Genomic DNA, 20,661 nt, shown 5'->3' on the forward strand with positions numbered 1-20,661 from the left:
GGGGGATGGGGGAGGGCTGACCCTCAGAGGAGCGGGCTCCCTGCGGTTCTGGAGGGCGGCAGGCTCCCGAGCTCAGCGGGGTGGCCGCGGTCCCGGAGCGAGGGCTGGGTGGACGCTCCTCCCCTCCCCCACGTCCCCGTCCCCAGGCGCAGCGCCGCGGGAGGCGGGGGGAGCCCCCCACCCCCGGCAGGCGGGGGTGGCGGCGGCCAAGTGAAGGGCTGTGGCGGCGGCTACGATGGCGCGCGGCGGTGGGGCCTGGCCGGGGTCCGAGGCCGCGGCCTGGGCGAGGGCCAGCCGCCAGGAGCCCTAAGGTGCCGCCTGCCCGGACTCCACCATGAACATCGCGCTGCAGGAGCTGGGCGGCGGCGGTAATGTGAGTGGGGCTCCGGGCTCCAGGGTAGAGCCCCCCACCCCCCTCCCCAGTGGAGGGAGGGAGGGAGGCTGACGGACAGGCAGCCTCGGGCAGGGGCTCGGGGCTGGAGGAGCAGGGGCTGCGGGGCAGGGGTGGGAGGGACCCCAGGTCACAGGTCCCCGGGAGGGGAAGGGGCCTCGCGGCAGACGGGAGGCGCCCGGCCTGGGCCGGGGGCGAACAGCCCAATCCGCCTGACCTGCGTGGGCGCCCCGGCCTGCCTGGCAGATGGTGGAGTACCGACGGGCCACGCTGCGGGAAGACGACGCACCCGAGACCCCCGTAGAGGGCGGAGCCTCCCTGGACACTGTGGAGGTGAGCGAGGGGTCCTCCCTTCCTCACCAGGCCCCAGCCCTGGCATGAAGCCGGGCATACCCGGCGGCTTTGGGCTGCCCTGGAGGGGCACCTGCACCCGCCCCCACCCACCTCCGCTCCGATTCTGGCCTCTGCGCTAGGACCATGGCGAGGCGATTCTAAGCCATGACGTTGCACAAAACAGGCTCAAGACTCAGCTCAGCCTGCCTCATTGCCTCGGTGCCCAGAGTTAACTAACCCCGGTGGCAGCTTTACTCCATGGCTCTGAAAACTGCCTGTGCCTTCGCCCTCTGGGAGGCCTTCTGTGATCTTGGACCCCCCACCCCCACCCCACCCCCACCTGCAGCTGGCTAGCCGTGTCACCCTGTGTTCCCCAGGTGGGGTTCCAGAAGAGGACGGGACACCTCTTCGGCTTGCACACCCAGCTGGAGCTGGTCTTGGCAGGGGTCTCTCTACTGCTGGCTGCGCTGCTTCTGGGCTGCTTTGTGGCCCTGGGGGTCCAGTACCACAGAGGTAGGTGGGCTCACACCTGTCCCCAGCACTCCCGGCTGAGGGGACGCTGCAGGCTGGAGGGCCTCTGAGATATTCTCTGGGCGGAGCCACCTTCCCCAGCTTTTCTCTCTCCTCCCAACCTTCCTGCTCTCGCGGCCCCTCTCAAAGCATTTGCCTTTCTCAGACTGACGGACAGCCCCCTACCCTGGCCATGTTCCCCGCCACAGACCCTTCCCACAGCACCTGCCTCACAGAGGCCTGCATTCGAGTGGCTGGGAAAATCCTGGAGACCCTGGACCGCGGGGTGAGCCCCTGTGAGGACTTTTACCAATTCTCCTGCGGAGGCTGGATTCGGAGGAACCCCCTGCCTGACGGGCGTTCTCGCTGGAACACGTTCAATAGCCTCTGGGACCAGAACCAAGCCATACTGAAGCACCTGCTCGGTGAGTGCGCCTGTCAGGGGCTTGTGCCAAGTACCTGCTTCATGCCCAGCATAAGGCTTGGCACTTAGTAGGTACTTAATAAATGTCCACCAATGAAGAAATAACTGGGTGACTGGGAACACTCCTGGGGTAAGGGATGCAGAGAGCAGGGGACTCCTGAAAGGTGGAGATGGGTTTCAGGGGGGGGCCGACCTCTAAGCACAAGGGAGGGACTCCTCTCTGCATTCTGTCTGGAGGGCTGCTGAGGTGCGGTAGGCACCAGGGAGCCTGCAGTGCTTAGAGATCTTGGATGTCTCCATGGACACGGGCGAGGAAGCCACACTTGGCTGTTTCACCCAGTCTTCCTGGGTTTGCATGAGGAGGGCCGCCCCTTGTTCAGAAGGCAAAAGGAGGGACCAAGTAAGGGCCCGGGAACCTGCTCAGCAGTCAGCATAGTTGCCACCTGGACCTTTATTCTACTCCACAGAAAACACCACCTTCAATTCCAGCAGCGAAGCTGAGCGGAAGACACAGCGCTTCTACCTATCCTGCCTACAGGTGGAGCGCATCGAGGAGCTGGGAGCCCAGCCGCTGCGAGACCTCATTGAAAAAGTACAGCCCCTGGGTGGGCTGTGGGCAGGGAGAGGGCAGGACTTGGAAGAGGGTGTGGCCCCCTGGAAGCTTTGGGGACCCCTGTGTCATAGGTTCCACGATGGTCTCTACTCAGATTGGTGGTTGGAATGTTACGGGGCCCTGGGACCAAGACAACTTCATGGAGGTGCTGAAGGCAGTAGCGGGGACCTACAGGGCCTCCCCCTTTTTCACCGTCTACATCAGCGCTGACTCTAAGAGTTCCAACAGCAATGTTATACAGGTACAGGGCTGGGGAAAGGTGGGGAAGGACGTATGGACCATTTGCTGAGCCCAGACTCTCCTCCCCTCTGACCGGCAGGCTGGGGAGGCCCCCCTGCACAAGAGTCCAGGTTTAGGTGGGGGTGGGCTTACTCCTTTACCTTGCTATTGCAGGTGGACCAGTCTGGGCTCTTTCTACCTTCTCGAGATTACTACCTAAACAGGACCGCCAATGAGAAAGTAAGGAGCATCCTCAGAATCCCCATCCCTACCCCATGTTGAGCTGGGCTGATCTCTGTTTACTTTGCCCAGGGTCAGGGTGGAGAACTAAGATGAGCCTATCTTATCACCTAGTGAGCTGACTACCCTTCCTTCCTTCTTTTCCCCTTTATCCTTCCCTTCCCTTCCCTTCCCTTCCCTTCCCTTCCCTTCCCTTCCCTTCCCTTCTCTCTTCCTTCCTTCCTTCCTTCCTTCCTTCCTTCCTTCCTTCCTTCTTCTTCCTCTTCTTCTTCTGGGAAAACATTTTATAGGCACCTACTGTGTGCCTGTGCAGTGGGGGAATTCTGAGATGTACCTTTCAGAGTTACAAGAAACTTTCAGTGTGCATGGGATCATGGACCTAGATATCTGAGAATAAGACTCCAAGTGGGTTTTTGGGACTCAGGAGAGACTTGGGTAGCCAGAGAATGTTTCCTAATAAGATTACATTGGAGCCCCACCAGCGTGGCTTGGTGGTTGAGTGTAGACCTATGAACCAGGAGGTCATGGATCAATTCCCAGTCGGTCAGGGCACATGCCCGGGTTGCGGGCTCGATCCCCAGTGGGAGATGTGCAGGAGGCAGCCAATCAATGACTCTCTCCCATCATTGATGTTTCTGTCTCTCCCTCTTTGAAATCAATAAAAATATATTTTAAAAAAGAGCTTCAAAAAAATTTTAAAAAAGATTACATTTGAGCCAGGCCCTGTAGAATATCTAGGGGTGAGTGATATTATGCTGGGTAAAGAGAACAGTTTAAACAAAAGTGTTGAAGAAGGAAAGGCTAAGGTGTACTTGGACCATGGGAAGAGGTCCAGTTTGGCAAAATGAGAGCTCAAAGCAGATGAGAGGCTGGGAAGGTGGATAGGGTCTAGTTCCGGAAGGGACCTGCAATGGCACCCTGAGGAGTTTGTGTATAGGCCTCAGACCATTGCATGCTCCAGAGCAGGGAGGGAGTGACCCAGTGAGCAGTGCTTTGGGAAGCCAGTTGGGCTGCGGTGCGAAAAGTAGATGCAAGAGAGGGAGCTTGAAGATCAGTTAAGAATCTCTGCAGTACTTCAGGCTCTGAGTCTGTAAGGATCCAAATGGGGGAAGTGGCAGAGAGATTGTTAGGAAGGGAAGGATGCAGGGGACATAAGTCCCAATTGTGAATTGTTGGTGACTGGATGTTAGAAGAGAGGAGGGGAAGGAGGAAGAGATGAAGCAAGTTAAGGCTACCAACCAGAATGATGGTGGAATGGCGGGGTCCTTGGAAAATCAAGGGTGCCTGTAGGAGAACCAGCTTAGGGCACATTGGGTCAGAGGAAACAATGTCATGTCACAGGAAAAGGGCAGACTTTGAATTCAGACCTTGATTCCAGTCCCAGCTCTGCGGCTTGGTGCAGGTTGATCTAGCTCTCAGAGACTGTTCCTTCACCTGTAAAATGGGATCATAGAATCTACTTCATATGGTACTTTAGGGGTGAGGGGGAGATGCAAGCTTATGCTCCTGCATGTGGCAGACACTCAGGGAGTGGGAGCTGCTAATTTTAGACGTGAGAGTTTGAGGGACCTGGGCACCATCTCTATGGAGAGGTCAGCAGGCAGCTGTAAAAGCTGGGTGCATTCCTGGAGAGAGGATGAGGCTGGAGGGAGCTGTGGGCTTGAGGGGCATCTCCTTAAAAACCTAGACAAAGGCTTTAGGGGAGAGGAGAGAAATGGGGAGAATAGGGAAAGGAGAAAAGGAAAGCCTTTCTGAAGGGCAGTGGGAGAAAAAGAGCCAGAAGAGGAGGCTGCTATGGAGTAGGACAACCAGGAGAGTCATTTATCCTTCTTTCATTCATTCTCAAACACTTACCGAGCATTCCTCAACCAGACCTCTTCTAGGCCTGTGGTCAACAAGACATTGCCACTGCCCTCCAAGTGGGGGAGCAGGCATGAAATAGCTCAGTACATCCTGTTTACAGTTGCCAGGACTGTTACAGAGAAGCATGGCATCCTGAGAGTGAGTGTAGCAGGCAGCCAGCCTCGTCCTAGGGTCAGGGTAGACTGCAGGGAGGAGAGAGTGTTCTAGGCATAGGGAATGGCTAGCTTATGTACAGGCTCTGAGGTGAGAAGGAACATGGCCCGTTGACAGACTAGAGAGGGGAGCAGGAAGGGAGAGGGGTCCGAGTCCTTCTGGACAGGTATATAGACTCATATATTACATGAACATTGTGGGTCAAGTGTAGCATTTATCCCAAAAGAAATAGAAACTCAAGTGAAGGGAGTGGTGTGAACAGATGTGTGGTTTTGACATCATCGGAGTCAGAGGAGGAGAGAATTTGGAGAGTGCAGGAGAGAACCACGTGGTCCAAGACTTGGGAAAGGTCAGGAGAAAGGCTCTTACCGGGCTGCCAGTAGTCATGGATAGGGAGTCTCCTATGCCAGCATCTCAGGGAAGCTGCCGTGCAAAAGGTTCATAGAGGATAAAAACGTAGCAGTAAAGCCAGGTTCTGTGAAGTATCAAAAGTCAGTCTCAAGCTGAAGGTACGGAGGTAGAGAGAGGAAGGGGTACGTCAGTGGGCAGGATAGGGGTCAAGATCACTGGTGGAACTAACCATCCCCCTTAGGATCTGGGAGGACTGAGATTGGTACTCACACCTCTTCCTCTGACACCAGCAGTGAGGAAAAGGAGAGGTGGGGAACGTGAGGAAATCTGAAGTTCAGAGGAAGGGATTCTAAAACTTTTCAGTAGAGGGAGAAAGAAGATGGCCTTTGGTGATTAAGGGAGCTCCGGGTGAGAGTGAGGAGTGGCCCCTGGGAGGAGGACCACCTAGGGCGTCAGTGCTAAACAGTGCTGAGGGGCAGCAGAAGAAATGGTAAGCAGAGGGGGCGGCCAGAACAGACGCCCTCAGCCTTGGGCAGGACTTGTTGCCGGGCTGTAAGGATGACTCAGGGTTTTGACAGGTGCTTACTGCCTACCTGGACTACATGGAAGAGCTGGGGGTGCTGCTGGGTGGACAGCCAGCCTCCACACGGGAGCAGATGCGGCAGGTGCTGGAGCTGGAGATACAACTGGCCAACATCACAGTGCCCCAGGACCAGCGCCGGGACGAGGAGAAGATCTATCGCAAGATGAGCATCGCCGAGCTGCAGGTGGGGCCAGTGGGGAACAGGGACAACTGGGAGGCGCCAGCCCCTGGCACCGACCACTCAGCTTCTCTTCAGGCCATCTTCCGGAGGCAGCCAATCCTTTGTTCATTTCCTTGCTTTTCTGAGCTTCCCAGCTGCCTGGTTGCTATCCTGGAAAGAAATACATGGTTGCTATCCTGGAAAGAAATATGTGGTGACCATTTCAGGCCACCTTCCACTGGGCCATCCCTTGGTCCCTTTCATGTTGCCTGGGCATGCATAGAGAGATCAAGTTAAAAACCTGTAACAACTGTACAAGACATCCACGAAACAATCAGAAAGTAGGTGGAAGCATCTCCTAGAGGGCCCTCACTGTGCCAGGCATCAACCCTTCGGTTGTTGGATTATGGAGAAGTTGGGTAAGGGGGTTCTGGAGGAGAGGCCACCTATGTAGGGATGCTGGGTGGTATCAGAGGAATGGTGTGTTTTCCATTGTTATGAAAATCTGTGCCCCAGCTAAATATCACACGTGGTGGTTTTCCTTGTATAAGTGACTGGGCTCCGCGATTGAGGGGCGCTCAGGCCTGGAAAAGGGTTTCTTAAAGGAAGGGGCCACAAAGCAATTAATAGCACCTTGGTAATGGGAAGGACTCCCAGGCTCCAACATATCAATGGGTGAAGGGTCTGCTGGGAGCCAGGTGAGCAAGCAGGGAGGCTTGAGATATACTTTGCTCCCAGGCCCTGGCGCCCTCCATGGACTGGCTGGAGTTCCTGTCTTTCTTGCTGTCACCGCTGGAGCTGAGTGACTCTGAGCCTGTGGTGGTGTATGGGACGGATTATTTGCAGCAGGTGTCAGAGCTCATCAACCGCACGGAGCCAAGGTATGGGGGATGGGGCTCAGGGCTCCGTGCAGGTTCCAGGCAGGAACTGAGCATAGGGAACTGGTATACCAGACACAGAAGGATTTGACAAGGCCATGGACATTCCAACCAGCAAAAAAACAATGTCTGTGATACACTCCCCTAGGCCAGGGCTTCAGGGGTCTCCATGTGATCTGTATCCCTGCTCCAACCTGACTTCGGCAGGCAGGTGTATGGTCCCAGAGTGAGAGAGATTCTGGGACAGGTCCCACGCACGCCTCTCAGGACGCCAGCTGCCTGCACATTTGTGGAGCTGGTTTGGGGTAGAAATGGTAACCCACCTGCCTTTTTCTTATGTTCTGGCCCGGATGCCAGCACCCTGAACAATTACCTGATCTGGAACCTGGTGCAGAAGACAACCTCGAGCCTGGACCGACGCTTTGAGTCTGCACAAGAGAAGCTGCTGCAGACCCTCTATGGCACCAAAAAGGTGAGCGCTCTCTCTCTCTCTGCTCCCACTTTCCCGCCCAGCCTAGCTGATGCTTCACACGTACTGTGTCAGGCACCAGTTGCCTCACGGTGCATTATGGAGCACAGGATTAGGAATCAAGCTGGCTTGGGTTACAACCCCAACTCCTCCATTTTTTTACCCAGTGGACCTTGGTCATGTCACGTAGCCTCTCTGAATCCCCATTTCCAGGTCTGTAAAACAGGAGTATGTGCAGGAAGAATATATGCAGTTCTTAGTTTCTAGGTGCCCTGTTCAGTGGGGAAAATGGACATGTACAATTACTTAGGGGTGATAAGAGCTCACATTGAATGAAAGACCTTCTTCATGTTATAGGACAGAGGTGGGGGCAGCACATTATACCTGGGGGGATAGGTGGCATCAGGAAAGACTACTCCGAAGAGGTGACATTTGAAGAATGAGTTCTCCAAGGGAACAAGAGAGAAGGGCATTCTAGGCAGAAGGAACAGGATGTGCAAATTCCCAGAGGCCAGAGGGAGCATGGTGGGTTTGCATGTGTTCTGGTGTGAGCTTGAGAACAGGGCGGCCGAGGCTGAGGGTGGGGAGATGGGCCTGGGGCAATCCATGAAGGGACCCAAAGGTTGTGTTAAGAAGTCTGGCATTGATTTTTTTCCCCCCAGGGATGGGGAACCATGGGATGGTTTTAAGGAGAAGAGTCACCCAGTTAGATTTATGTATTAGATCATCTTTCTTGGCAGCCAAATGGAAGATGGAGGGGAGAGGCCGAGGAGAGGGGAGGAGAATGGAATTAGAGTTTCCAGTTAGGAGAACACTGCAATCTTCAGGCAAGAGATGATAGTGTTGCAGTGCAGGGAAGTGGCAAAAGGGTGGTCGGGAGAGATGATTATGAAGTAGCTTGTAGAAACTGGTGATAAATTGAATGTAGGGGTAGGGAGAGGGAGGAAGCTGGTGACTTCCAGGTTTCTGGCAAGGGGGACTGAGATGTGGAGCTGAGCAAAGAAACCTCTGGACCTCAACAGGCCTCTTGGGAATTTAAGAGGAGGAGAGTGCCAGGAACAGAGTGGGCAGCACACGTTTCTCCCGAGGTTTCTCTGCCGGGGTTGGCACATCTTGTGATAGTGCTCCCCATTGTCCATGGAGTCCCAGGAGAGATGGCACCCAAACCCAGGCCTCCCTGGTCTAGCGCTAAGAGGGGCTGACCCCAGAGACAGCTTGGAGGACAGAGCCATCTCTGGGAGGCCTGGCTCTTTGTCCCTTTCAGTCCTGCATACCAAGGTGGCAGACCTGCATCTCCAGCACGGACGATGCCCTTGGCTTCGCGTTGGGCTCCCTCTTTGTGAAGGCCTCATTTGACCGGCAAAGCAAGGAAATCGTGAGTCTTCAGGTTTCCTCCAAGTCTACCCCTTGTTTTAGTTAAAACTCACTGTTCATGTTTGTGAGCACATGTAGGAGAAAATGGGAGGAAATTCATTAACAAGTTAACAGCGATTGCTTTGGGTATGGGATTATGACGGGTTCCTTTTGTCCATTAAAGTTCTCTGCATTTCCTGAATTTCCTATAATGAGTTTATGTTACTTGTTTAATAAGAAAAAACAATATTTATTTATTTACTTATTTTTCTCACCTGAGGATATGTTTTTCACTGATTTGAGAGAGGAAGGGAGAGGGAGCGAGAGAAACATCAATGTGAGAGAAACATCTATCGGTTGCCTCGTGTAGGCGCCTCAAATGGGGATCGAACCTGCAACCTGGGTGTGCCCTGACCAGAAATCGAACTCTCGACCTTTCAGTTCACAGGATGAGGGTCTAACCACTGAACCACCGACCAGGGCTTTATTTATTTTTTATTAAGAGATGATAATGAATGTGCTGAAAGTATTATCTACAAGGATGTTTATGGCAGTGTTGTTTGTAATAAGAGAGAATGAAAACAGCTTAAATGTCTAATCATAGGAGAATGGAAAAACAAACTGTGGTTACGATGGGCTATGAGGCAGCTTTAAAACTGGTGACATATTTTTAAGTGAAAAAGAAGTAAGTTGCAATATATATATATATATATATATATATATATATATATATACACACACATACATATAACAATATAATTCCATTATATATGGAAAGACACTGTAAGTAGATAATCAAATGTTAAATGAAGTTGTCTCTGAGTGAGGGATTATAAGTGGTCTATTTTCTTCTTCAATTCTTCTCTGTTTTCTAAATTTTCTGCTATCAATTCTTTCCCTTTGTAATCAGATAAAAATCAATGCGCTATATTACATTTAATATTAATTAAATTTTCAGTTAAAATTTTTTATTAATTAGAACAAAAGCCACCCACAATCCCAGTACCTTCACAAATCATGTTTCCTTCTCATCCTCCCCAGATGCTCAGCCTTAATTCAGGAATGTGGGCACTCCCACGTGCTCCCCTGGAAGGACAGGGATGGGACACCAGGTGGACAGGGCGGGGGGGGGGGGTGAGGATTCATTAATGTGAATGGGAGGCAGACTTGTGTCCCTTCCCTCCCAGGCAGAGGGGATGATTAGCGAGATCCGAGATGCCTTTGAGGAAGCCCTGGGACAGCTGGTTTGGATGGATGAGAAGACCCGCCAGGCAGCCAAAGAGAAAGTAAGCTGTGGCCAGGGTTGGGGCGCCACCTTGAGGTGGGGATGGAGGAGACAGTTTTATGGAAGACTGGGGAAGGAAACCCTTAACCTGGACTCTTCAGGCAGATGCCATCTATGATATGATCGGCTTCCCGGACTTCATCCTGGAGCCTAAAGAGCTGGATGATGTTTATGATGGGGTGAGTACCTCTGCTCATCAGTTTTGAACTTCAGCCCCATGGGGGGCACTATTCCCTGGGCTCAATAATAGGAGCTCAAGCACTAAGAGGGAAAGAGGTGCTTGTTAGTTCCTTTCAGAGGCAATGCAGGCAACCTACATTGCTCAAGTGCTGGCTCTGTGCTAGGCTGCAGGCTCCACGTTAGTAGAATGCAGTGTTAACCATCAGGGATTTGCAGTCAAACCTGACTCAAATCCTGTTTCTACCCCTATCTGTTTAACCTTGGACAAGTTGTATAACGTCTCTGAGCCTCAGTTTCTTCATCTGTAAAATGGGGTCCTATAAGTACCTACCTCATAGGGTTCTTGTGAGAACAAAAGGAGGGACTATGTAAAAAAAAAAAAAAAGCACCGTTCATAAATGCTCTTCAAATATTGGCGTTTATTACTTACTAGATATTTTATGGTTGAAGAAACTGAGGCCCAGAGAGGTGCTAATTAGTAGCCAAGCTGGAACTTTTATCTTCAACATGTTCTCTTGCTTGCTTTCTCCTTCCCACCATTCCGATAGTATGAAGTCTCTGAAGATTCCTTCTTCCAGAACATGCTGAATTTGTATAACTTCACTGCCAAAGTGATGGCTGACCAGCTCCGAAAGCCTCCCGGCCGGGAACAGTGAGAATGGAGGGCTGTAGGCAGTTGGGGCAGCAAGAGGAGCAGGGGAGGTTTCCAGGGCTTGGGGGGATGGGCAAGAGTGATCCAAACCAAGACACAAGGTCCTTGCTGGAGGTAGGTCAAGGCTGCTGGGCTGGGAGGAGCATCGGGAGCGTCAGGAGACTAAGCCTCTCCCTCTCCCTCCCCCAGGTGGAGCATGACCCCCCAGACAGTGAATGCCTACTACCTTCCAACCAAGAATGAAATTGTCTTCCCTGCTGGCATCCTGCAGGCCCCTTTCTATGCCCGCAACCACCCCAAGTGTGTCTGAGGCAGGAGGGGCTGGGTGTTGGAGCCTGGGCCTGTGGGTGGGCTGGGAGCAGGGCTGGAGGTGGGATCCAGAAATCCCCCTACCATGTCTTCACTCAGCATTCCTCACCTACCAGGGCCCTGAACTTTGGTGGCATCGGTGTGGTGATGGGCCACGAGTTGACACATGCCTTTGATGACCAAGGTAGAGGCCCATGGAGTTGTTCCCTTCAGCCTAGAATTCCCAGTGGCTCCTGCAAGGCCTTGAGATGTTGGGAGCAGGTCGAATGGACCCTGGAGGGGGGAGCTCCTGACCCCAAGGATTGAGCTCTGGTCTCAGTGGGGTGCAAAGGTTCATTCTCCTCAGGGCGTGAGTATGACAAGGAAGGGAACCTGCGGCCGTGGTGGCAGAATGAGTCACTGGCAGCCTTCCAGAATCACACGGCCTGCATGGAGGAGCAGTACAGCCAGTACCGGGTCAATGGGGAGAAGCTCAACGGCCGCCAGACGCTGGGGGAGAACATTGCTGACAACGGAGGGCTGAAGGCTGCCTACAATGTGAGTGCTTGGCCAGCCCTCCAGGGACTGAGGCCCACCCTGGGGGGAAGAGAGCCGGGTGGAGGGGATGGGAAGGCCCTGGTGGACTTACCGCTCCTGTGCCCAACCCTAGGCTTACAAGGCGTGGCTGAGAAGGCATGGGGAGGAGCAGCAGCTGCCAGCTGTGGGACTCACCAACCACCAGCTCTTCTTTGTGGGATTTGCCCAGGTATTGCTCTCCTGGGAGGTCTGGGGTCTGCCCCTCTCCCACTTCTTCCTGGGTGTGTCTTTAGAAGTCTGGGGCATGTGGGAAGTGGGGCCGAAGTTGGGGGGTGGAAGTTGGTCTGGGGAGGCCTCTTGGCTGGGGCACACCAAAGCCTGTGAGGAAGCCTGAGGAGAGAGGATTCTTCAGGAGGCGTTTGCAGATCTCAAAGGGCAGGGCTGGCCTGCTTGAGGGGGAGGGGTGGGCAGCAGGACTGATCCTCACCATGTACTGTGAGGTGGCAGTGGAGGAGGAAACTAAAGCTCGGGGACAGAGTGGCTCATCCGGGGCTACCCAGGAATAAAGTAAGTGGCAGAGTGTGACTCAGGCAGGGTCTCCTCTAGGCACTTGGCACTACAGCAGGCAGCCTCTGGGGGGGTGGGCTTCTTCCCCTCAGATGCAGCAACCCCATTTCCAGGACAGCTTTGAAGGGCCTTCAAGGAATTTGGGGGAGAGGGTGCAGTCCCCTCCCTTACTGCTGATAGCCAGGGGTTGGAGCTGATGCTGGCTGAGCCCCCGCCGGTGTCCCGGAGGCCTCCTGAGCTGAGGGGCAGTGCAGTGGTGGTTTGTGTCCCCGGATGGCTCTGCTGCAGCCCAGTCTGTGACCTTGCCCACATTAGACACCATATGTCCCCGTGTCTGTCCTGGCCCGCAGGTGTGGTGCTCGGTCCGCACACCCGAGAGCTCTCACGAGGGGCTGGTGACCGACCCCCACAGCCCTGCCCGCTTCCGTGTGCTGGGCACTCTCTCCAACTCCCGTGACTTCCTGCGGCACTTCGGCTGCCCTGTCGGCTCCCCCATGAACCCAGGGCAGCTGTGTGAAGTGTGGTAGACCTGGGTCCGGGGAGAAAAGGCCAGCTGTTGCTAGGGCCTGGCGCAGCTCGCCCAGCAAGGCTGTTTGCTCTGGAGTTTGGAGAAGGCAAATGCCAGCTAGGCTCGGTCTAGCCCCTCCACACCACAGGTGACATAAGTCCCAGTCCCTGCTCAACCACCACATTGTGCCTCTGCTTTGGGGGTGCCCCTGCCTCCAGCAGAGCCCCCACCACTCACTGTGACATCCTTCCATGTCACCTTGCCTGAAGGAGGCCTGGGTGGGGGTGGGGGGCACCAGCTCCCCCAGGAAGGAGTAGGCTTTTCTAGCCCCCAAGCTCACTTGGCTTGATGGCCATGGGGCCTGCCGTGCCTGCCGCACTCGGACAACGCAGGGCCTGGGTGGTGTGCCTTCCATGCTTCTTCTGGAGGCTCACACAATGCTCACTTGGGAGTGGACTTAGCTCCTTTAGCACCCCCCTCAGGGGCCGCCCTCCACCTCATTCTGCTGCTTCCCACACTGCTGCCAACCCTCACTGACAGACCAACTGTGCTCGGCTCTTAGTGGGAGCCTCAGGGCCTCTGCAAGCCTCCCTGCCGCCTCCTGGTTTCCGTGGGCTCAGGGTGGAAGTGTGTATGTGTAGGGGATGCTAGTTCCTGTGTCTTGGGGCACAACTCTTAGGGGAAGGCTGAGTCTTCCCGGACCAAGCAGGAAAGCAGATAGAACAGGGAGAGGAAAGGACAGAGTTTATTTTTGCAGGGAAGAGGGTGGGGAGGGTGTGGTCTTGGCCCTGTAGGACCCTGTGCCAATAAACAGACATGCATCAGTCAGCCTGTCTCTTCCTTTGGTCCTGTTTTCATTTATTCATGTACTCATTCCACCAATGTTTATTGAACACCTACGATATGCCAGGCACTCTTGTGGACACTCAATAACTCACTCACCAGAAACAGGGGACTGACATTTGAAGCCCCAAGAAGACAGAGAAAGAGAGGCGGGATGGAAGAATGGAATGAAGCTAAATCTGAGTGGGCAGAATACATCCTCTGCTCCCTGGTGGCCACATCGCCATTGCCTGCTGGTCTACAGCACAAAGGCTTTGCCACTGTCCTCCCCTGGTGCGTGCAACTGGGCCCGACACTGAGTTCAGGGTAACTATGGTGCTAGGGTCAGCTTGAAAAGTGGGTGGCACTCACCCTGCAGTGGAGGGAAGCCCTGGCCAAGGGAGCATGCCATTCCCTGGAGCTCGGAGTACCAGCCGCTGCTTGCAGCTGGAAAGGCATGCGTTTCCCTATTACCGCAAAGGCTCAGTGCTCCTGAGAGTCACTCATCCCACCTACATACACTCATCAGGGCCTAGCAAGTGCCAGGCACAGAGATGGCAGATACAGCCGTCACCCTCCAGAGTAAGGGAGGGAAAGAAGCATTTATTGAAAACCTCTTGCATTCCAGGCACCTCTCATTCAATCATTTATTAATTTATACATTCACAGATGTATTTTTAAAAATGTATCAATTACCAACAATGTTCCAGTCCCTGGTGATGCAGAGATGAATAAGATGGTTCCTTCTCTCAAGCGACTCTTCTCTTGGCACTTTCACCTTCCTGAGCTCATCTAATCCTCATAGCAACATTTTGTTGTTGTTGTTGATTTTCACCTGAGGATATGTTTCCATTGATTTTTAGAGAGAGTAGAAAGGATGGGGAGAGACAGAGAGAGAAACATAGATGTGAGAGAGACACATCGATTGCCTTCTGCATGCCCCAACCAGGGCTGGGGATCAAGCCTGCAACCAAGGTATGTGCCCTTGACCAGAATTGAACCAGGGACCTGTCAGTCTGAGGACCGACGCTCTATCCACTGAGCCAAATTAGCCAGGGTGCAACCTATTTTATAAGTCCTCCAGTTTCCATTTTACAGATATAACCCTAACCACTTCACTGAATTCAAAGAGACCTGATTGAAATAAGCTTTAATAGCTGAATGAACTTGAGCCTGTTCCTTAACCTCTATGAGCCTCAGTTTCTTTATCTGTAAAATGAGAACTAGAGCAGAACTGTGAAACGAGTCCAGTCTCAATTCTATTTAAAATTCAGTGTTCTGCCCTGGCTGGCGTTGCTCAGTTGGTTTGAGCGTTGCCAGTATGCCAAAAGGTTGCAGGTTTAGTTCCTGGTCAGGGCACATGCCCAGGTTGCAGGTTCAATCCCTATTGGGGGTGAATGCAAGGTTCTCACATTGGTATTTCTCTCCCTTTCTCTTTCTCTCTCAATAAAAGCATGTCCTCAGGTAAGAATTAAAAAAATAAAATTAAAATTCAGTGTTCCCCAAGATGAGGGTAGGTTTGGTTGTTTGGAAGGTTAAGAGTGAAACTTTGCCAGGGATTGGTGCTGGGGTCCCTGGGTGATGGCACCAGTATGTGTCCCACAGTTTGTCTCCTGTCCCAGCACCAGGCTGTCCCCATAAAGAGCTATATTTGGGCCCCTGTCAAGTTACCTGGAGGTGCTGGCTGCTCACCAAGGGAAGGAAATAGCTGGCTACTCAGAAAGGAGCAAAGTGGCTTTGGGAACTCTAAGACCAAGGGAAGGCATAGCTTGAGCCACTGCGAACATGACTCTAGGAGGGATGGCTAAATGTATCAGAAAGAGGAGGGCCATCACATCTGGAAACCTGGTTCTGGCTCCAGCTCTGTTACCCACTAAATGTGGGACACTAGGCATGGCTCATCTCCCCTTCAGGGCTCAGTATCCTTAGCAGTCTGTAAAATAAGTAGTGATTTGGATGAGATGATGTCTGAGGACCTGTTCAGCTTTAATGTTTTAAAAAAGAATTCATGGCCCTAGCCAGTTTGGCTCACTGGACAGAGCGTCGGCCCATGGACAGAAAAGTCCCAGGTTTGATTCCGATCAAGGCACGTACCTCCAATGCAGGTTTGATCCCCGGCACATGCCAGGAGGCAACCAATTGATATCTCTCTCTCACATCAATGTTTCTCTCTCTTTGTCTCTCCCCCTCCTTCCCACTCTCTCTAAAAAGAGTCAATGGAAAAATATCCTTGGGTGAGGATTAACAACAAAAACAACAATAACAAAAAAGGAATTCATGGGCTTAGCAAATTCCAGAACCCAAAGAAATACTAAGAAATGGTTTGTGAAGTTTGGTTGTTGCATAGAGGATGAGATTTATATGTCAGAGAGCATAATGAGTAAGGAGAGAGGCTTGGCAGCATAAAGCCTTGCCTTGACATCTGATTTCAGAAGCCAACTTAGAATGCTGACCAGCTGGCCTCTGTGACACAGAAATTCCCTATCTGCAAAAAGGTGAAAGTGTCTAATAATAAGTAGCAGCTTTCATTTACTGAGTCCCTATTTTGTTTAAGCCTGTATTAAACACTTTAAAAACACCATCTCATGAATTTCCCACAATAATTTATAAAGTGGTTTTATCATCTCTGTTTTACAAGGAAGAAACTAAGGGAAAAGATTATATAACTTCTGCCTGGCTGGTGTGGCTCAGTGGTTAAGCAATCAATCTATGAACCAGGAGATCACGGTTCGATTCCTGGTCAGGGCACATGCCCGCATTGCGGGCTCGATCCCCAGTAGGAGGTTTGCAGGAGGCAGCTGATCAATGATTCTCTCTCATCATTGAGGTTTCTATCTCGCTCTCTCCCTTCCTCTCTGAAATAAATAAAAATATTTTTTAAAAGATTACATAATTTCCAATGTCAGATAAGTCAGGCTGCATTAAAATAATATCTGGAACTCAAACGCTGTTAATCACCACCATTTAGTCTTCTAAGTCATGACAGTTTAGACTCAAGCACAGACAACTGTTCTCCGGGCAATTTCATCATACTTCTATGTGAGACCATCACCAGCAGGTACATTTCCATGCTACCCAGCTCCCTTGGGCCAGGCACATGTGTCAACTAGGCAGCTGCAGGAAACTTAGGCACATGTTGATCTGAAATTAAGCCAGGTAGCACCTGTTTGTTGAGCACTCTGCAGGTGCTTGGTTCCAGAGGCAAGGCGAACAGGTGACAGACCTTCACCCTTAGTAGCCCCGCCACGCTGAACATGCATCTGTGATATGCTCTGGTGTGTTCAGGCAGAAGGGGGATTAAAGGATGGTGATGGTGCTCCTGAGTGGACACATGAGAGCAATTATTGGTAAGGGCTGGGCCACAACCTACACTGTCCCATTAGGAAGTATGATTAGTTCCCATGCACAACTAGGTAACATGTCAAATAATATGATTATACACTTGGAAGCATGCTGGAAATGTCAGGCTTGAGGAGAGTCCCTTATAAAATAAGCACAGTTTCAGCCCTGGACAGTGTTTCTCAGTGGTAGATCATTGGCCCACACACCAAAGGGTTGTGGGTTCGATTCCCAGTCAATGGTATGTACCTAGGTTGCAGGTTTGATCCCAGGCCCCAGTCAGGGCATGTGCAAGAGGCAACCAATTGATGTGTCTCTCACATTGATGTTTTTCTTTCTCTCTCTCCTTTCCTTCTACTCCCTCTAAATATCAATGGAAAAAAATATCCTCGGGAAAAAAAAAAAAAAGACACAGTTTCAGTGGACCTATCATGACTCACAAAGGAGAATCTGGACATTTTCAATGTCCCACTCTGACTCCAAAGAGAGCCTCAGGCCCTTATTATACATAAAGATGACATTCAAGAAATATTTGTCAGCCTGGCTTGTGTAGCTCAGTGATTGAGCGTTAACCTCCTCAGGAGATCACAGTTCCATTTCTGGTCCGGGCACATGCCTGGGTTGCAGACTCAATCCCCAGTAGAGGGCGTGCAGGAGGTAGCCAATCAATGATTCTCCCTCATCATTGCTGTTTCTATCTCTCTATCCCTCTCCCTTCTTCTCTGAAATCAATAAAGATATATATATATTTAAAAAAAAAAAAAAAAAGAAATATTTGTCAAGGCCCAGCACAAGCCAGGTATTAGGTTGGGTGCTATGGGCACAAAGATGGAGAGGACAGTTCCTGTTCTCCAAGAGCGCAGTCTAGGAAAGGAGAGAAGTATGTATCAAGCATGGTGGGAGTACAGGGAAGAAATGAGTAACTTGAAGGGTAGAACAGGAAGTGTCCTGGACAGGTGACGTTGAGCTGGAGTGCAGAAGATGGAAGAAATTTGCTAGCTGAAAACAGTGAAGGGCATTCCATACACAAGGATAAGGCCAGTCAGCTTGAAGGGCAGGGCATGTTTAGAAATGGTGAAATGTTTAGGATGATCAGAAGAGGTACACGAGCCCTAGCTGGTTTGGCTCAGTGGATAGAGCATTGGCCTGAGGACTGAAGGGTCCCAGGTTCGATTCCAGCCAAGGGCACATGCCAGGGTTGCAGGCTCGATCCCCAGTAGGGAGCATGCAGGAGGCAGCCGATCAATGATTCTCTCGCATCATTGATGTTTCTATCTACCTCTCCTTCTCCCTTCCTCTCTGAAAAAAAAAAAAAATATATATAAATATATATATATATATATATATATATATATATATATGTTTTTGTTTTTTTTTAAAGAAGGGGTACACGAAATAGGCATAATGAGAGGTTAAGAGTCTGGAGAAGAGAAGTTATAACAGCAGGTATAAAAAGAAGGAATTGTAACATCTGCTTTCCTGGGAATTAACAGTAACAAGGGACACAGTGCAATGTGACTCTTAGAAAAACATCACACAAAGTAAGTAGCAACCTAGTGGAAACAGTGCAATGCTGTGTCCTGCGAAGAGCACTTCTGGTGCTGTGTTATTTAAGCGATGCTTTGGCTTGAATGGTTTTCAGATGAATAGAGCCATCCGTAAGATGCATAGCTCTACATCTCAGGCCATGAGTTTGGGGGCAGCACAGAAGGCTGGAGGATGCAATTTGAAGGAAGGTGGTAGGAAGACAGGTGATGGGCTGGCCCTGCTTGGAAAGCAATTTGGCCACAAGGCTGGGAGTTTGGTCAAATGGTAGGAAGGAGTGTTTCTGGGAGGGCAACCTGACTGAAATGAAGTTGAGGCAGAATATCCATGTTATCATAGGGCCTTGAAATAACTTCACCTCAGTCCTGCAGATTTCAGGTAGGTGGAGAATGACAACTGCCTGCTTTCCAGTTGTCAGGTACCTAGCCAAGCACTTCTTATACATTGTCTTATTTCATTCTCCTAACAACTTATGAGGGAGATACTTCATTACCCACATTTCACAGAGGCAGAAACCAGGCTGAGAGAGGTTAGAACACTTGTCCAATGATCACAACTAGTGAAGGGCAGAATTTGGTTTTAAACGCTGCTCTTGAAAGCTTCTGTCCTCCCAATTACCCCCAACTTTTTATTTTGAAACATTTCAAACCTACCAAAAAGTTGAAACAAAGTATACAACAAACATTCACATACTCTTCGTCTGGAGTCATTTGTTAACAGCCTGTGTCTTATGCCACATCACCCCATCTCCTCGATGATGGGATATAACTGGTATAAAAGACAAAAATCTGTGCTCTGATATAACGAAGTCATCGAAAAATGAGAGATTTAGGAGAAATACCTTTACAGATGACTGAAGAAAGCAGGACAATATATGGACATCTTGAAGTCAGAGATAGTATAGGCAGAACAGCTATAGTCTACTCAATTTCTGTCAGCAGACCAGGACTGGGGGAGTCATTGGTGATGGAAATGCAAAGTCATCCCCAGAATCCTAGCATTGAGTGGAAAAAAGCAATAGGTTTTAAAATGGGCTTCAGACCTTTACACCTATATTTATACAAATATTTAGCCAACATTCACTCAGTGCTAACCACACTGTGCTAGTGTTGTTTTTAATATTTTTACTTTTTAAAATTGATTTCAGAGAGGAAGGGAGAGGGAGATAGAAACATCAATGATGAGAGAGATCATTGATTGGCTGCCTCCTGCATGCCCCATACTGGGATTCAAGCCTGAAACCCAGGCATGTGCCTGACCTGAATCGAACTGTGACCTCCTGGTTCATAGGTCGACACTCAACCACTGAGCCACGCCAGCCGGGCTGTTTTTGATTTTTTTAAATAACCTTTCTGTGTTCTTTTATGCTTCAGAACCAATAAAATGACTCTAGGCCAAATGGTGAGTGTTCTCACCAGATGAAGGGGAGAATTACTTCCTCTTTTCTCACCTTCTAGATACATACACATAGCCCAAACTGAAGAAGAAACTTTGAGGTTTGCCTGCAACAGTCAAGAGCTTGGAAGACTGAGAGATCCCAATTCTACTCCTTACTATATATGATTTCCTCTGTACAATGGACACAACCCTACCAAATTCAAAAGGTTGTGAGACAATATGTGATATTTAAAATCAGTCATGTCAGTGTCCGTCATACCTGAGGAAGACCAAGACAGACAGACAGAGGGCAAAGACCCTAGTTTCGTTTTTTGGTTTTTTTTTTCCCCACTTTTTTTTTTTATTAAGGTATGATATGTGTACATATCTTACCACTGTCGCCCCCACCCCACACCTGTACATGCCCTCACCCCCCAGAGTTTTGTGTCCCTTGTTCCGTTTTTAGCCCGTCACAGCACTGGAGCATAATACTCACTCCCCCTGGCTCCACAGGTGGACTTAAGATGGTAGCCATATTCTCATGGTAATATTAGAGCACACTCCTTCAACTGGGGGAGAGGGGGAGGGGATGTAATAAGGTTAATATCCCACAGTGGAGTAAGGCTACACACAGATTACACAAACTTCACACAGACGGCAATCAAGCGTCCCGGCTTTCGAGAATTTCGTCCGTTTGTCCCGCCACGCAGCCAACTGGGGTGTCACTGTGGGTTACCATTCACAGCGCCATGAGGAAACCGATGGGCGGTCTCCAGGCGCACAGCCGGCTCACCTCCCACAGCAGAGAGCACGCCCGAATCCCAAGCCGCAGTCTCGTGGCATTCACGAGAACTCCCGGTCCAAGGTTTGCGCCTATGCTGCGCGGGCAGCTGGGAACTGTAGTTTTCTTGCAGCTTCCGAGGGCGGAGTCCCGGAGCGGGACTCCCAGGCCGTGGCGTCGCTTCCGGTCCCAGGCCGGCTCCGGAGCAGGAGGGCGGGGCGCCGTGGGCGACGCGCGAGG

General features: G+C 51.1%; 1 protein-coding gene and 1 long non-coding RNA gene across 3 annotated transcripts; one reads left to right on the forward strand and one right to left on the reverse strand.

Annotated features, from left to right (window-relative positions):
* The first annotated feature begins 334 nt into the window (after positions 1-334).
* On the forward strand, positions 335-12,576 carry ECE2 (endothelin converting enzyme 2). 2 transcript variants are annotated; one of them, XM_008157523.3, is made up of 19 exons: positions 335-373; positions 638-724; positions 1,102-1,237; positions 1,444-1,659; positions 2,126-2,250; positions 2,366-2,512; positions 2,665-2,730; positions 5,676-5,864; positions 6,579-6,721; positions 7,076-7,190; positions 8,452-8,562; positions 9,728-9,826; positions 9,927-10,004; positions 10,554-10,657; positions 10,847-10,957; positions 11,083-11,150; positions 11,313-11,503; positions 11,616-11,711; positions 12,400-12,576. In XM_008157523.3, exons 1-19 carry the CDS (start codon positions 335-337, stop codon positions 12,574-12,576), a joined length of 2,298 nt encoding a protein of 765 aa, XP_008155745.2. The 2 variants fall into 2 exon arrangements, with proteins under 2 accessions (XP_008155745.2, XP_054569772.1); XM_054713797.1 differs by lacking the exon at positions 638-724.
* Positions 12,577-14,049: 1,473 nt separating this feature from the next.
* On the reverse strand, positions 14,050-20,642 carry LOC114228355 (uncharacterized). The gene is made up of 3 exons (XR_008555543.1): positions 20,377-20,642; positions 19,105-19,257; positions 14,050-14,214 (listed from the first exon to the last, which is right to left on the reverse strand). It is a non-coding gene; the product is annotated as an uncharacterized LOC114228355 (long non-coding RNA).
* Positions 20,643-20,661: the final 19 nt, after the last annotated feature.

The sequence above is a fragment of the Eptesicus fuscus genome, chromosome 3 (genome assembly GCF_027574615.1).
Source record: "Eptesicus fuscus isolate TK198812 chromosome 3, DD_ASM_mEF_20220401, whole genome shotgun sequence".
NCBI classification, from domain to species: Eukaryota; Metazoa; Chordata; class Mammalia; order Chiroptera; family Vespertilionidae; genus Eptesicus; species Eptesicus fuscus.